This window comes from Cryptomeria japonica, chromosome 10 (genome assembly GCF_030272615.1).
Source record: "Cryptomeria japonica chromosome 10, Sugi_1.0, whole genome shotgun sequence".
In the NCBI taxonomy this organism is placed as follows: Eukaryota; Viridiplantae; Streptophyta; class Pinopsida; order Cupressales; family Cupressaceae; genus Cryptomeria; species Cryptomeria japonica.
Genome location: NC_081414.1, coordinates 923855775 through 923873708, shown reverse-complemented (window position 1 = coordinate 923873708; position 17934 = coordinate 923855775). Strand labels below are relative to the sequence as shown.

Sequence of the window (17934 nt, the reverse complement as noted above, 5' to 3'; positions counted from 1 at the left end):
GTTCCAAGTTCCTAAGTCTTCAATCCCGGAACTTCGGAACCCCCAGGTTTTCAAGTTCCTAAGTTCTTCAACCCCGGAACTCCGGAACCTCTAGGTTCCCAAGTTCCTAAGTTCTTCTACCTCGGAACTCCGAAACCCCCAGGTTCCCAAGCTCCTAGTTTTTCTACCCCGGAACTTCAGAACCCCCAAGTTCCTAAGTTCTTCAACCCCGGAATTCCGGAACCCCCAGGTTCCCAAGTTCCTAACTCTTCAACCTCGGAACCCCCAGGTTCCCAAGTTCCTAGTTCTTCTACCCCAGAACTCCGGAACCCCTAGGTTCCCAAGTTCCTAAGTTCTTCAACCCCGGAACTCCGGAACCCCCAAGTTCCCAAGTTACTAAGTTCTTCTACCCCGGAACTCTGGAACCCCCAGGTTCTTAAGTTCCTAAGTTCTTCAAATTGGAACTCTAGAACCCACAGGTTCCCAAGTTCCTAAGTTCTTCTACCCCGGAACTCCAGAACCCCCAGGTTTTCAAGTTCCTAGTCTTCAACCCCAGAACTTTGGAACCCCTAGGTTCCCAAGTTCTTAAGTCTTCTACCCCGAAACTCCAAAACCTCGAAGTTCCGAAGTTGCTAAGTCTTCCCAACTTAGATGACCCAAGTCTCCGAAGTTCCCCCAACTTTGGCGACCCAGGTCTCCGAAGCCTTCCAAACTACTTCTGGCTTGCAACACTTCCGGATGGTGTGATCGACACTCAAAGCTTTAAATGCTCCGACAACTTTGGTGACTTATTTACTTTCTTTTGTGGAGCCACATGGGTGCATTTAATGTTTTTGGCAGAATTTCCATCAAGGGAGGTACGAGGCCATGCTTGTTGTGGTGACTTATGTCATGTCTGCATACTCTGACTTTGGAAGGTCAGTCAATCCACCCTTCTCAGAATTGCCTTTTGTGGGTATAGCTAGGTTGCTTGCATGTACAAGTCAAGTGCATGCACTTCCCAACACTCCCAGACTGACATACAGGGGTCATGATCACTCTTGTAACCATTTTTCTATATAAAGGTTGTTAAGCCTCATTGTAAGGGGTTCTCTCCCTATTGGCTTGAGCTTTCTTATGCTCTTCTCTTCTCTTGAAGACTTGTAATTATTTTTGCATTTTTGCAACTGTAAGTTTGGCCTTTGGCCTTTGAATGAATTGAAACTACCATTCTTGCCTTACTTTAACTTATGCATGCTGTGTATGTGTTCTTACCTCCATTATAAGTGTATGTTTGTGGTTTTCTTTCACATGTATGCTGTGTTAACTTGTTTTTTGAGTGTGACTTGTAGGAATCCTTCTCCTCTCTTGACACTTAGAAAATCCTAACCTCCACATGCGTTTGGGTCACTCATGCAAATGAAGTTTGTGCATCTCTTGGGCATTTCAATTGATTCCTTGTGCCATTTTGGGTGGGGAGAGGAACAATCTCTTCTTGGTGCATCATCTCCTTCTATTTCCAACATTCTCTCTTCCTTTTACCTCTACAAGTTGTTTAGGTAGGCTTAGGAATTAGTTTTAGAGTGTTGAGTTGGTTAAACACCTGCACCTGGATTGAGAAGGAAGCCGGCCTTCTCCGGAGATTCAACCCCCTTGCGCAAGGTCCCACACTTCGGGGTTGTTTCCATGTTTCACAAGGTTGTTGAGTTGATAGCTCAACAAGGGTGCAAGCTTTTGTGATAACATAAACCAAGTGAAGCAACAGAAAGATAGAAATCGCGCGTCTTCTTTAGAAAGCCTGAAAATCATTAAAGAGAGGGCGAGTTGTGAATCAAAATTGCGTTCTTTTTCATCTAAAATTGCACATTTCGATTGAAAGTGTCGAGCTTGCAAAATACCCCAAACAAAGTCGCCCATTCTAAACAAAATGGCCGAATTTCCAACTAAGGGAGAGAGGCATTTAAAAGAAAATCGCCCATTCCTCTTAGAAACCCGAAGTTTCATTCAGTGAGAAGAATGAAACAAAATCACACATTTTGTTTAAGCATCCCGAATTCACTGGGCGTTCGTCATCCACCAAACTCGGCCTTTTCTTGTGATTTGCGAGAAAGGAAAGAGCCCTAAAGTTGCGCATTTTAGATTAAATCCTGAGTTTGCCAGCTGAAGAAAGCCGAGTTGCTTGGGCGAAAATCGCACATTCTCCCTACCATGTTATTTTTATGTTAAACTTAGCAATCAGATTGATAGTAAAGAACAAGAAAACACAAATGCACACATAACACAGTGATACCCTGGGAAAACCTCCCTCTTGGAGGAAAAACCTAGCAACAATAATCTCAGATCTGATTTGATTAAGCAAATTACAAGTTTACCCTTCTAGGGCATAAATCAACTATAGCAAAACTTATCTTAATCTGGAAGTCAGGGTGATGTGCAGATCGCTGTCAAACTTAGACAGCCTTTGGGCAGCCTTGACACGCTCCAGCAGACCGAAGGCAAATTCGGCAGCCCAGAAGATCTTCGCCCAGCCTAGTAGACAAATCGTTGACTGATAAGCATTCACTACCCTAGAGTGCAGCTCCAGATTTGCTGATCATGGATGCTGATCAATGAAGGAAATTGCAGATCACATACAATAGAAGTTTGCTAACCTTGCAGAGTTAATTCACTAAGAGTGTATATGTTGTGTTGATGCTTGCATTGCCTTGAATATATATGAGCTTTTACATCTTATTTGACATAGGTCGGCCTTTACAGTAAATTTATAAGGCATCTAAAGTTGGCGCACAAAATAGGGTCTGACCCATAATAATTACAAGTTACACATTATAGGGTTAGCCCTATCACATCAACAAGTTACATTATATCACCCATTTAGGGCCCAGCATGAATCACAAGTTACAATGCCCATTTAGGGCCAGACCCAATTACAAGTTACACAAGTTGAGCGCCCAAATAGGGCCTGCCCTTTAACATTCACAAACTACATAATATAATCACATAAATAGGTCCATCAAACAATTACCAAGCTAGGTCAGCCCAATCAAGGGATACGACCTAGCTATATTTCAACAGGTCTGAGGTGTTTAAAGTAGCACGAATCCTTCTGAAGACCCGAATTTCTGATAAATAAAGGCTGAAGTACAAAGTGAAAGCTCGGGTATTCATTTTTAGGTGGAAAATGATGAAATCCCTTTTATTATTTTGCCTTACAAAGTCGAGAAAGGGGCCTTATTTGGCAAAACACACTCAATTGCAAGAATAGGAGGGGTCGATTTTTATAAAATTTGTATTCTAAGGTTAAAACACCTCTATCCCAAATGTAAATCACGATTTTCATATTTTTCCTTGCAATTGAAAATAAAATTTGAAGTTAGGCGTTTAAAGTCAAATAAGAAAGTTCACTCATTTTGATTAAAAAAACCCCGAGTTCGGTTCAAAAAGTAAGTTGGGTGAATTAAGCACAAACAAAAAATCGCACTTTTTTGTTGAAAAGGCTGAATTTCATGCTAGGTGAGTTTGGCGTTCAAAGTCAAAAAGCAAAATCGCCCAAAACATCACAAAGGCCCGAGTTTTGCATCAAGGTGAAAGGAGCCCAAAAGAAATCGCACTTGCTTAATAAAATATCAAATTTTCTATCAAGAGTAGTGGGACGTTTTAAAATTTTTGGAGCTTGGCGTTTTTCATGTAAAAAGCAAAATCGCACCTTTTTAATGAAATGACCGAATTTTATATTCAATCAAGGGACGTTTAATAAATTCGGCGTATTTGTTTAAAAAGTCGCATTTTAAAACCGTAATTTCGTAAAGTGGGGTTTTATATTGTTTTAAAAGCAAACATCTTTCGTCTTCGACAAACAAAACCTGCCATCGCCTAAATTTTTTAATATTTGTTAAAATAATTTATACTTATTTTTATTTTTATCAAATAATTGATTCAAGCTGAAATTGATTGTTTGCAAATCAACGACATTGAGAAGATAGGATCGCGATCAAAGCCAAGAAGCGAAGATGTAGGAGCGCAGAATCAAAACGACAAAGCACGAACAAACGCGCCACCACCAGACGACATGTTGAAGTCCACCCTCAAGGCCAAAGACAAAGAACACTCAGAATGCTACAAAATATGCATTCTCAAAAATACACAGCTGGAATTAATTCTAGAAAGTTAGTTTGCAAAATTGAATTGTTTAATGTAAAGGACTGCCTATGGGCCCCACCTAATGTATTCAAAATGAGGGGACACAGGTCAGTTATGCCCCAACTACCTAATTGACCAGATTAATGTCAAATAGTGGTCGGTAGTTGAGAAAGTGGTTGGGAGGATAACTGAGGATTAACTAGGCATGGGTCAAAGCTGCCAAGTTCTAGAAGGTAGATCAGGGCCCTTGGATGCAATCAATCCTGGCCTTTGGTTCGATTTGTAAAATCTATAAAAGGCAGGAGCCTTTCCCTTGTAAAGGGTTAGATTCTAGTTAGATTTTTGGAGTTAGATGCAGTTTTTTTAGATTACAAATAGAGTAGAATTGTTGCAGAAATTGTTGTAATGATAGGTAAAATCAATATATGAACATTGAAGAATGGTGTTTGTTATTTTGGTTTTATTCTGTTTGCATGGTTTCCTTCCAGCTAGTTTGAAGTAGAGTTCAATGATTTCAATGGCAAAATGTGGGGGGTATTTGATGCATTTCCGGTTCATACCATTGGAGACCTGCTGATTGTAGGTCACTGTGTATGGTTAGTTTGAACCCAAAACTGTGCTTAGTTCAACTGTAGATATTCATTTTCGGTTGCGCTAGAATTGGGTGCCTAGATGAGTATCTCCAGTCTGAAAACCCTTCATCCCCTTGGAGATTGCACTGTTCTTGTCGAGTTATGAGGGCGTCTCTGGCGAAACAAGAATTGGTTCACAACTCGACAAGAATTGATTTATGGAAATCCGTCTACCCGCAACACTAGTCATTCTTATCATTGCACTTAGGATCCCTAAACCCTTCTCTTTTGCTTTTATTTTTTGCAGTCTGAGAATTGCAGCATCGTTGGATGCAGACCAGCTTGTTGTAAACATAAGGCCCCTTGTGTTACCAGCAAAACACATTAAATCATTGGGCTATCTGTTGTGACGTTTTCACACATCGCCCCATTGCAAATGGGGACCCATGTTTTTTGCTCGTTTTGTTCGTTTTCGCTTTGCTTTTTCTAGGGTTTTGTTAGTTTGTTAGTTGTCTGGATTTAGGGTCAAGCCTTAGGGTTTTAATTACCGTCTTTTCGGACCAGAATCCAGTCGGTTTTGGGAGCTTTTTGATTTTCCTTTTCTAGGATGCAAATTTTGAATGCAATGAATTCGCCAGAATGGTCCATTTTCAATTGGAATTTTGAATGCAGAGCTTAAATTTGTCTAAGTGTTGAAGATGAAATGTGATTTTTTGTCCAATTGAATATTTTTGACCAAATTTTGACTTTTTTGAATTTTGATCCTAGGCATTTCAAATGATTTGTTTTCGCCTTGTGAAGTGATAAAATGTGTAAAATCATGATATTTTGGCCTGTAGGAGCAAAATCGCTCCTGTCCCTCAGTGAAGGACGGGAGCTCGTTTTCAAATATTTTACTATTCCTGCAGGGTCAAGATGAATTACGAATTGGAAGTGATGGAGAAAGGCGAGATCTTTCCATTGAATATAAATTGAAGATTTTCATGAGCACAGAAATGCCTCCAAGGGAAAAATCGCTCCTGTCCCTCAGTGAAGGACCGGAGCTACAAATCCAATTTTGCTTTGTCCTTGCAAGATTTTAACGTCTTGACGATGTGAAAAGGTCCAAAGAGGTACATTTTATCAAATGAATATAACTTGAAGCGCTGTCGGGGAAATCAATAGGGTGGCAAGTCCGGCTTGAGTGAGGCCCTGATCCTGAAATTTGGCTAAGTCTGGAATGTCCTGATCCTGGAATTTGACTAAGTCTGGAAACTGAAAAAACCTCCAAAAACTAGATTTTGCAATATAACTCCTGGAGGTCTGAAACCACTCTCAAACATCCTGAAAGTATATATGGAATATAACTTAAAGTATAAGAAAGAAGAAACATAGAAGGAAATGTCACTTATACTTAAATGTTATATTCCATTAAAATTGTCCTGATTGAGAGTGCCAAAAGTCAAATTTCGCTCGTGTCCTTCTCCAAGGGTCCAGAGCGAAAAGCGCTCCTGTCCCTCTCCAAGGGACCAAGGCGAATCGCTCGTGTCCCTCACCAAGGGACCAGAGCGAAAATGCTTAGTTAGGCCATTCTTGACCTTGTTTGGACGAATCGAGACATCAAAGGCATGGTGAAGGACGAAATGAGCATGATAGAGCATCCAGACTTGATCAAAAACAATGAGATGATGACAAAATGCTTAAGTTCGCTCCTGTCCCTCACTGAAGGACCAGAGCGATTTTTGTTGTAGATGATTTTCTCGCCAAATTTCAACCGATCTCAAGGCATGAATGAATGAAAGGAGGCATTGCGAATCCGTTGAATATAATTTTCGAAGGTGATGAAGTGAAATGAGGCCCACAAGAGCAAAATCGCTCCTGTCGTTCTCCAAGGGACCAGGGCGAGGTACCTTGTAGCTCTCGTCCCTCTCCCAGGGACCAGAGCGATTTCCTTCATTAGACAGAATCCAGGCAAATGTCAAGACAAGTGTACGTTCAAAAGCAAGGAAGAACATGAGATGGACGCATTGAATACAAAATGAAGATTTTTTGGACGTCCACAAAGGTCCTAAATGTCTAGTTCGCTCCTGTCCCTCAGGAAGGGACCAGAGCGATTTTTGATATAATTGATTTTCTTGCAAAGTTACAAACAATGTCAAGGCATGAACGAATGGAGTGAAGAAAGACGAATCCGTTGAATATAGACTTGGAACCTAACAAAGTGAGATAAAGGCTACAAAAGGAGGATCGCTCCTGTCCCTCTCCAAGGGACCAGGGCGATACAATGGTGATGTTACTTCCTATGCAAGTTCAAGGTCGATCCAAGTCAAGACGAGGTGGCGAGGGACATTTCAAGGCGTCTTTAGCAAGCACAAACATTTAAAGGTCGTCACAATGATGAAATTCGCATCCTAGGACATAGATCGCTCCTGTCCCTCTCCAAGGGACCAGGGCGATGTTAGATGCATTGGTCATTTTGTGCAAGATTTACGTAAGAACAAGATTTCATAAGGTAATGCAAGGTCTAAGGCATCGTTTGAAGATAACATACAAGAGTTTTGAACGTCCAAACATTGCTAATCAAGGTAAAAAGCTCACATCGCTCCTGTCCTTTGGACAAGGACCAGGGCGATCCTATCAAGAGCACTCATATTCCTTCAAGATCAAAGCAAGGTGAGGTTAAGCGAGGCAAGGGACGACGTTTGGAGGACATCACAATGAAGATCGAAGATAAAAGGATGCATATTGAACGTGGAAATTTGAAGATCGCTCCTGTCCTTTGGACAAGGACCAGGGCGATGAACATCCAAAGACACTCATGAACGCATGCAAGACATTCAAGCTTCCAACAAACATCGCAAAATCAACGTGGAGATGAGAACTTTGAACGTCAAAATTGCGAGAATCAGGACAAAATTGATGGATCGCTCCTGTCCCTCTCCAAGGGACCAGGGCGATGAGGTACGTATCTTTCACCTTCACAATTTGGCATTCAAACAAACATTTCTGAATTTATTTTAAATGCTAAAAATCGATAATCTTTGAAAATTCAATTAAAATGGCATTTAAAATTTGCGCAAAACATTAATTAATTATTTTTGCCTTGTAAAAACAAAAAAAAAAAAAATCGAATTTATTAATTAATAAACAAGGAAATTTAATTAATTAATTATTGTTTGCAATAAAAATGGAGCGCTTGAGTTTATTTTATGAAGGTCGGCCTTTGTTATTTATTAAAAATCATTTATAATTGCTTTATTATTACCAAGTCGGCCTTAAGGTAAGTATGAGGTGAGCGCTATAAAGGGAGGGTGAGAATCTTCATTTTCACATTATCATTCTTCATTCACATGCGATTTGAGAAGGTGTGAAATTGTGTTCAAAGTGCGATTTGGAGTTTACAAAGCAAGGTGGTGCCAAGGTTATCCAAGGTGGTGCGAATCTAAAAGTTTCCACTTGAGCGAATTTGCCAAGGCATTAGAGATCACGTCCAAGACTTGAAGGGTGGCGAAGTTGATAAGAGGAACGTTCTTTTGAAGATCACGTCAAGACCATCTTATTTCAAATTTTGCCTAGGCGATTTTATTCATTTTGCATTTTAGAGTTAAGCTCTCAAAGAGGTATGACGATATGGATTTATTGTTTTGATTTTGAACGTTGATCGTCATTTCCTTAATTTTGGATTTTGAAATTTTGTTTTGCCTTAGCTCAGTCTTTTTTAGGAAATGATTAATAAAGGACTTATCATTAAGTTTCCTAAAAATTGCTCTCTAATTTATGTTATGTATTGCAAAATCATGTTACTAATTTTGAAATGTTGTGTAGGCATCAAATGGAGGTCTCTTCAAGGAAAATCAAGCCGGATCAAGGACGGTCTTCGCCAGGACGATCAAGCCAGGACATGGACGACCTTCTTTGGACTAACATCATCAAGGGCAATCCAGCGTTCCAAGGCGAGGTACATCATCTTCCTACACATCAAGGACGCAAGGAGTTAGAACAAGGGCTCGTTGAAGAAGCAAAATAGATCCAGATGAATTAATTAAAGCAAGTTTCTCACCAACATCAAGATGAATATCTACCAAGTTACAAGTGTCAAATGAGGTGGCGTCCTAGTCATCATTTCTCCAGTCAGTGAAGTCCATCTCAGCATGTCCAGATTCAATGTACTTAACTCATGGAAGGTGGCACAAACTCCGATGTACCTACCCTGGCTATCCATTGGTCGATTTTTCTAAAAGGGACATGTGTCCAAGCAATAGAATTTTATCATTGGTCAAACATTAAATGTTATGTAATGGTTGTAACAAACCCTAATTAGGGTTTTCATTGTAAAATCTTGGCCATTGATCTTGAATTGATCTAAGCCATCAAATTGTATTGTGGGCACTATATAAGCCCAGACATTTCATTTGTAAAAGAATTAGAAATGATTAGAGAGGGTTGGTAATAGTTGGAAGAGTTAGAATATAGTTGATAGAATAGCAATTAGAGTAGAATAGGAGGACAAGGCAAGAAATTGTTGCCATTGATTGTAAACAAACTCCATTTTCATTGAAGTAATGGTGAAATATGTCGTTTTTCTTGCAATTTGCATGGTTTCTTGTTGAGTCTTCAATCTTAGATGGTAGATGATTAGATGAATGGAGGAAATGTGATTGATTGATGGTGGAATTCGTACATCCATACTACTAGCAGTTTGTTGATTGCAGACTTGCCTTGCGTAGTCAACTGGAATCATTCAGCCTAAGCTCAATTTCAATTTGTTGCTTCTTCATTGATATGCATCAACTTGGATGGTATCTATGCCTGCGGTGATAATTTGAACATCATAAAGCTCCCCTTAGAAGATCGCACTAGTCTTGTGTAGATGTTCCATTGATGTCAAAACAAGACCTAGTTAGAGTTTCATCAAAAATCCAATCATTGCTCCTACATTCTTAGTATTAGGATTAGATCCTCTCTTCGCCCTTATCCTTTTTCTATTTTTCAAATCTAAGTTAGTAAGAGCCTGTGTCCAGCAAAGCAGATCGGAAGTTCAATGTAAGTCCCCTTGTGATTCCAGCAAATCACATCATACCACTGGAGCTTGTCCACACGTAGAGACCCTACATCAAAGAACCTTGGAGTCTACCTAACTGATCCTTTATGCGAATCTTCAGCAGTTAGAGACTATTTTCTCAAGAGAGGATAAGATGCCTTTAGGTATTTTATTCTGTGTATGATTGTGTACAAAATACACGTCAACACTATCCCACAGTCATGACCTGACGATTGGAACCTTGAGGTTGTCCCCATTGATTAATTAGAACAGCATTAGGGAATCCTTATTCAAGAGGATAGAATACTGAGCCAGAACATTCTATTCTGCGTTGACCGGAAGGAATTGGTTATCCGACTTTAGCCACGTCAACAGAATGCCCATGCAATCTGAAAACAAGCACACAAGTGCTCTTTGCCGAAGGGGAACAAACAACACCTCCAGCCACCCCTCCAAAACCACCTACCAACTCTAATGCATCTCTTGGAGGGAATCAGAATAACATGCGAGGGAATAATAATAATAGCAACAATAACACCCCACAAAGGAGAATATAATACGACATGAAGGGTAGACCCATGATCTAGTGCCGAATTTGCAATGAATGGGCTCACTTCGTGCGAGATTGCCAGAGTGGCCAAAGTAACAATGCGGGGTTGCTATGCAAATGGTGTGGACCCGAAAACCACGAAGACATTGATTGCCCAAAATAGAAAGGGGTGGACATGCTAGGCGTAAAGGAGCCAAATGAGGAAGTACTGGCGATCACCAAACTCCAAACTAAGAAGGTAGTATATCTTGACCCCTGTACGAAGAACAAAAGACTTCGAGAAGCTAAGGTTGATGTTGAACGGGCGATGGCGAAGGAGAGAAGGGTTTCGAATGAGGCCACTGTACATGTACAGGTATCCAACCTTATGCAAACCAACATAGTCGGTGATGATGCAGTCGACTAGGAGCACTACAAGCCAACAGAGAAGTCAACAGGCAGCTTGGCCATTGATCTGATGTTGTTGACGGTGGGCATTGGAAGGAAGTCGGCCGTCATCAAGATGGAGATAGTGGGATGTAAGTTGACAAACGCTATCGTCAACGGAGGCTCTAGTGCGAACACTCTGGCCACCACCTTCCATTTCGTAGGGGGCCAACCAACATGACATCAAACCACTTGGGACACTCATGGCACGGGTCATCAGTGGCACTTAGCATTTCTTTTTGTACTTTTTCGTCATCTCATTGGAGAAGAAGGCATACGATGCCCTCATTAGAAGGGACTGGCTTTATTGTAAGATGACTACTTGTGGGCTGGTTTAATGCAATTCAAAAGGGGGCCACAAGTTAGTTATTTCCCAGCTACCAAATTCAACTTTTTGTGCCTTGAGCCTCATGCTTTTTTTTTTGTCTTCTAGTAGGATTAATTGAAAACAGTTTAAGGTAGCTGAAAAAGTGGTTGATGGTTGTTGAGATCATTAACCAGAAAGATGTCAAGACTTCTAGAAGGCAAATTAGAGCCATTGGATGGATGGAATCCTAGCCATTGATTCAAAATGTAGAACCTATAAAAGGTCAGTGCCTCTCAAGTTAGAAAGGTTAGACAGTTAGAATTTTATAAGTAGCAGTAGTTAGAAATAAAAGTAGAATAGAGTAGGATTGTTGGACAGAAATTGTTGTTAGAAATGAATAAAGCATTGAAGAATGATGTTTTTGCCATTTGCTCTAACCTGTCTACATGGTTTCTTTTCATCAAGTTAGCAAAGTTCAGTGGTCTTAATGGTGGAGTGTGAGGGTATTTTATTTGATTTTAAGTTCATACCATTGGAGGCTTATTGAATGTAGGTCTTTGTGCATGGTTAGTTTGAGCCTACCATTGATCTTAGTTCATTTGTGAATGTTTTGTTTCAGATTGTGCCAGAATTGGTTATCTAAATGAATAATTCATAGTTTGAAAATCCTTTTATTTGCCTTGGAGCTTGCACTATTCCAGTGGAGTTGTGAGTTTATCTCTGGCTGAGCAGGAACTATTTTATTTGAAATCTGTCTACCCACAACACCAAACATTATTGTCATTATCCCTAGGATCTCTGAACCCTATCCCTTTGCTATTTATTTTGCCCGGCTTGAGAATCAAAGCATCGCCAGATTGCTATACCAAATGCAGGCCAGCTTGTCAAATGCATCAGTCCCCTTGTGTTTACCAGAAAATCACATCAACCACTGAGTTATCCTGAGCAAGTCAAGACCAAACAGTTGGAACCTTGAGGTTATCCCTTATGATCAGTCTGAACAGCATTAGGGATTTCTTTATTCAAGAGCGGATAGGATACACTCAACATTCTAATCTGTGTTGATCGAAAGTGCAAGCTTTCACCATCAACAAGATGTATGATGGAGCATCTTGGTCCATAAACAATCTTGCATCACCAAAAAAATGTCCGATTTGAGTTTCAATTGTTCGTTTGGTAGGCTTTTGTCAAACCATTATTTTGGAAGGCTGTTACAAGTTGCTACAAACTACTTGTAGGTGTTTTTTGGGCCACAGTCTTGTAACTATGGTACATGCTCCCTATACGTTGTCTATAAGCTACTTTAGGTGTTAATTCTTGTGCTTTATTGGTAGGAGGTCTCTTTAGGGGCAATTTTTGACTTCGTTTCAGTCCTTGGTTGACATTCTTCCTTTGGGTTGCTATTGGAATAATTTTGCATTGCTTTCAACAATGTGCAGTTGACTTTCAAAATATGGGTCGTGGTTTTGTATGGTTATGTCATTGTCAATTCTAAGGTATCATTATCATTATATTTTTTGGCAGCTGTTTACTTATTCCTATCGCAACTATTTTCTTGTTCAGCAGAGGTGTCTATCATATTCGTTTCGTTTTACTAATGTTTTCTGGCAATGGTCCAACTTCCTTGAGTGGACCTTGTTTCATTCTCTTGGTGGCAGTTACTCATTCCTCCGCATGGGCAAGCTGTCTTCTTGGCCACTTACTCATTCCTCCATGTATTTAGAGAAATCCATTGATTAAGTTTCATTAATTTCTTTATTCTGTCATTTACAATGCTGCAAAGCCAACATTCTTTGAGCTCATATCTGAATGCCAAAAACAATAGATGAAATATGTTGGTTAACCCTGTTCATTATCTACTACACGTGCTAGTAGTATGCATATTTGTTGTTTAGGTACTTGGGCATTTGCTCAATATTCTGATATTTGATCTAGTGAGACATCATACACTCTGCAATCAATTTCTTTTTACAATTTGTGTTGGTTTATATAGATTTGTAATAGAAATGCCCTAGTTACTTTGCTTTGATTTGTATACATTCGGGTTCATTCTTGTCTATCTTATGTCAGAAATCTTGGAAATGAGTAAATAGATTTTTTTGGATAATATTACTTGTTCTGACATTGAATTAAGGTGTTAGGATAATAGCACCTATGTGAGGAGATGCAATTTTAATGATAACATTATTTGTTAATCAGTTAATAAGTTGCAGCCATCTATTCAATAACCAAGCTGTAGCAATGCATAAATTTCCATGATTAAGTTTTATTTATTCTTTCTTTTTATCATTTTTAATAATTCTCTGAAAACTACTTGTCACAGAGCGTCACATACAATATAAGAACATTGTTGCCTAGCCCTCTTCACTATCTACTATGCATGGTAGTAGTTTGCGCATTTATCTTTTAGGTCCTTGAGTGATTGCTCCATATTTGGATATCTGATTTTGTCATGCAATCTTTACACCACAATTTATTTCTTCTTATAATTTGTGTTAGTTTATATAGATTTCGAATGAAAAAGCCCTATGTACCTTGCTTTCAGGTTTACAGGATTGGTTCATTCTTGACCATTTTAGGTTTCTTATAGATATTATATAACCCTTGCTCTATTTCGGTATGGTACAGTTATATGCTGTTAAAATGCTTCCTTTAGAACATAGCAATTTTTCGCTTGCAATGTTAAATTGTATGAAAATCTAGGTGCTTTGCATTTGGAAAATCGGGATATGGAAGAACAAAACAATTGGCAGTTGGAGGAAAAATTTGAATTCGAAATTCATTGTGAATCTTCTGTAGAAACCAGAACAATAGTTTGACTCTGAAGCAATTTAACTCTAGATAAAGCACTGTTGGGCTTAATGAAGTGAAACATATGCTAAGGAAACTATAAAATCAATCAAGTTTTTCATGTTTCTTTGGTATAGTATAATGCATTTGCATTGGAGAAGGATTTCTCATCCACGTCTGTGATTTATTATGTTATGTTTGAATATTGTGTCTTTGGAATTCTTTTGAATGATATGAATTGAACAACTTTTATGTTAGGTTGTATTCTTTATGAAAGAGCTGGGCCTGGATACTGAGAGCCTGGGGAGAATATTGAACAGATGTCCAGAAATCTATGCGTCCAATGTTGAAAATACTCTTAGAAGGAAGGTAAACTTCCTCATTGAAACATATGGACTTCGTGATAATCGTCTGTTGCTAGTTATGCAGAAATATCCTGAGGTTCTAGCACTGAACGTGGAACAAACAGTGAAGTTGCGGTAATTTTTTGTATTTATTCAAGTTCTAGTGTATTTTGCCATGTTATCTTTATTAGTGTTAGTTTACCAAAAAATAAAATCTAATTTTGTTTCTTTGCAGATTAGAATACTTGGAGAGTGTAGGCTTTTCCAAGGAAAATGTGGCGTTCATGGTATCTGGGTTTCCACCATTATTAGGTTACAGCATTGAAGAAGTTCTTAAACCAAAACTAGAATTCTTGGTCAATGCCATGGGTAGATCAATAAAGGAAATAGTAACATATCCTAGATATTTTAGCTACTCATTGGAGAAAAAGATAAAGCCTAGGTTTAGAATTTTACATAATCGCAAAATTCAGTGTGACCTGAAAACAATGCTATCAAAAAGTGATGATGTATTTGCTGAAGAATTTCTAGGTATAGGTCGGATGCTTGTACCTCCTATGGATTATATATAATTGAAATAAATAGCAAACTTGAACTCTACTATTATGGCTCTGTGAATACGCAAAGCAAATGCAAATTAGCACTTCATTTTGTCATGTTTGAAGTTGTATGTCATATTTCCTCTAATTTTCTGAAAGACTTCTTACATAATACTGTTTTCTGTCTCATTAATGTGTGCTGGAGTGCCTTTATGCCCATATATTTGGTTTCATTCAGGAAAATCGATATGTAATTAAGAAAGATATTCCATAAGTAATTTACCAACACGAATTTGTCATTATGATAACACATTGCTAAATTTTTATTGTTGTTATGATAAAGCATTGTTTTGGATGTGTTGAAATGATGTTTTAAAATGTTGAGCTAACTAATTGATTCAAGAGCATACAAGGTAACAAACAGTCTCGCATTAACTAAAACACAAAATAAAGGATTGTTAAGAAATTTGGCTTTGGTGTGAGTTTTCAAAGAAATGACATAAAAGTATGAGTCATGAGAATCATAAGAATATTTTGGCTGACTTTGTGATGCCCCCATCCGAACAAACAAACAATTATAGAAAGCTCCTAGACAATATCGCGAAATACAAAAGATTAATATTACGTGACTTTGGATAGCTTTATGCATAGTCGTCTTTCTGAAGACTATAGCTACATGGACGATACATTGAAGGAAGTTATATGTGGCGTGAAGAGTATTTCATGATCCGTTGCCTATAGTTGACCGGATTGAATAATAGTCACTGGCAGATGGAAGGATTTAATTGCAGGACCTTGTTTAATATGTTCCCCATAACATTAACAAATTATAATATTGACACAGGATTATTGTGAAGCAGTATATCGCACTTGAACAACGATTCATATCTCCAAATACAAGACAAAGATATCATCCAAGATTTGCCGTGAAGAATAAAATGAGCTGAAACACTCCTGTTTATTATTAATAATTAATAATTAACACACAGACTATTGGGTGATGGGCATCGTACGGTAATATGAAGAAAGGAGCGATAACATGAAAGGAGGAAGAGACTATGCTTAAAATGTATTAAGCAATTCAGACAATGATTAGTCAAAGGGACGATATATAGCTTGGAATGATAATTATATTAACAGCGACTAAGATATAATAATTAAAGGAAGGAGCGGTATATACAAATCCATATTTGCAAACAGTAACTGAGGTGACACCGATTAAGGGAGTACAATAGTCATTTGTATATTAAAGAGATGCGATCTATTGTGGAAAGACGTGTCTCTTACACATTTAAGGGATGCACCCATTTGGATTACAAGATATATAATATGAATTGAATCCCATTTTGAAGGGATCATCAGGGAAAAAGCAACTGAAATAAGTTTAGTTTATAATATCAACGATCATCCTTGAAGAAGCAGAATATTGTTTGACTGGCAGATTCCTCTTATGAAAACATTCATTCATAAAGGGAAGAATAAAGGGGAAAAAGGATTAAAAGAAACCATTGAGGGAAAAGAGTTGAAGATTAGTAAGCAGACTCCAACCAATCATCGAAGGCATTAAATAAGAAATAAACCTTAAGCAGCGACAGCAGAGATAGGGCAGCGACAGATCCAGTTAAGGGAAAAGCAATCAGCATCAAATCAAGAAGATCGAACTACTGGTAACATTGTTGAAGTAATCTTTATCACAGCATTACTGTTAGAGAATAGTCTTGGCATTTTAAGTAACATTCTGAAGTTACTAAACATCATTATGAACTGGGCATTAAACATTAATCTTTTTGGTATTATCATTAGATCAGCATGTGGTTATAGTAACAATAGCCTATGTTAAGCCTGAACAGGTAGGTGAGTTGGCTTGGGCGGTGGGTTTGCTCTCCATCGGTCTCGGGTTCAACTCCCTTCCTAGGTTTAAGAGGGGGGATTGTTTGTGGGCTGTGGATTCACCTCCCAAGGATTAGTCTTGTCCCTTGGCTCGCCTTAATCTTGTGAAGGAAGGGTATGAGGTGTAATGGAGGGGTGACAAGGGGCTTGTAAGTAGGTTGTTCTAGAACAACTGAAGTGGCATCTAGGACTTTGAGGGCCCTTACCTTGAGTAGTCAGTTAACTTGGTTACATTCTCTACCTAACCTCACAAGACATTGTTAGCCAGGGAGAAATGAGACTTGATGGGTAAGCAAGTGCAAACTGCCAAGTGGAGCAAGAGGGTTGTAGAAGGCAACCTCTCTTGGGCTTGGTGTAGAAATGGCTCCAAGCAAACACTTCATGTCTCATTCCCCAACTCTTATGTGTTGTGGTATTAGTATTTGATTAAGAATGAATTTTTGTCTAACCCTAACAATATGTCAAATATGTATCTATGTATATGCTCTCATGTTTTGTGCAAGATCTACATACAAGATTTCATTATATTAAGCAAGATAGTATTTGGTAAGTCTCAAAAACCCTAACCCTAATTTGTGCAATGTGTGATTTCTAGGTCAAATTAGGGCAGATTAGGAAGTGGACATTACAAACTTTAAGAGCATTGGAAATGTAGTACACCTTCGAAAACATTGTCACATTGGTAGTAGCCTATGTAACTTTGGCAATAGAGTGGAAAACAACTACCATTTTGGTAGCAATTAGGATGTCTCCATCTAAATGTTGGTAGAGAAGATTCATGGTGATGTGGATCCTAATGAGATTGGCATTGTTTTTCAAAATCAACTTGTTTTCTTAGTGACATTATTTCTCCACAGGCATTTTGTCAATCTTGGTAGTTGCAAAAGTATCATCATGAGCTCATATGGAAACAAGCACGGTAGATTGAAAGTTTTAAAGAAAAACAAATTTTGGTTAAAACAACCAACCTAGAAGCTAGAGTTTTTAGGGAAAATGAATCAAATCCAAATCTTTGAAAACGTGAGGGTGTGGTTGGGGAAACATGGTTGAGTCGTTATTGAATAACAATATTCCTTATTTTATTTTCATATAAACCATGTGACATTTAGGAATCCAAATCTCTGCAATTATATGAGGGCATGGTTAGGGAAAGATGTGTGGGTCACTCTTAAATGAAAATGTGCCCTAAATTTTTTTCTATTCAATCATGTGTTACTTAGGGTGAATGAATTCAATCTAAACCCCTACAAATATGAGGATGTGGCTAGGCAAACATAGGTAGGCATGCTTGAAGAAAATTGTGCATTAAGTTGTGTGAAAAGTATAATATTTATCTAAGAATTTGGAGTAATGATAGAGTAGGCATTAGGATGAAGAGATGAGCATCATGAGTGACAA

General features: G+C 38.5%; 1 protein-coding gene across 11 annotated transcripts in view; it reads left to right on the top strand.

Moving 5' to 3' along the window:
- Positions 1 to 14794, top strand: part of LOC131038352 (transcription termination factor MTERF2, chloroplastic) — a 154778-nt gene extending 139984 nt beyond the window's left edge. For 10 of the 11 annotated variants that reach the window (XM_057970741.2, XM_057970750.2, XM_057970749.2 and 7 more), the window contains 2 exons: positions 14022 to 14242; positions 14343 to 14794. In XM_057970741.2, coding sequence (XP_057826724.1) covers positions 14022 to 14242; positions 14343 to 14679 — 558 coding nt within the window. In that variant the 3' untranslated portion in view covers positions 14680 to 14794. The remainder of the gene's footprint in view (positions 1 to 14021; positions 14243 to 14342) is intronic. The other variant, XM_057970751.2, reaches the window with a different exon arrangement.
- Positions 14795 to 17934: the final 3140 nt, after the last annotated feature.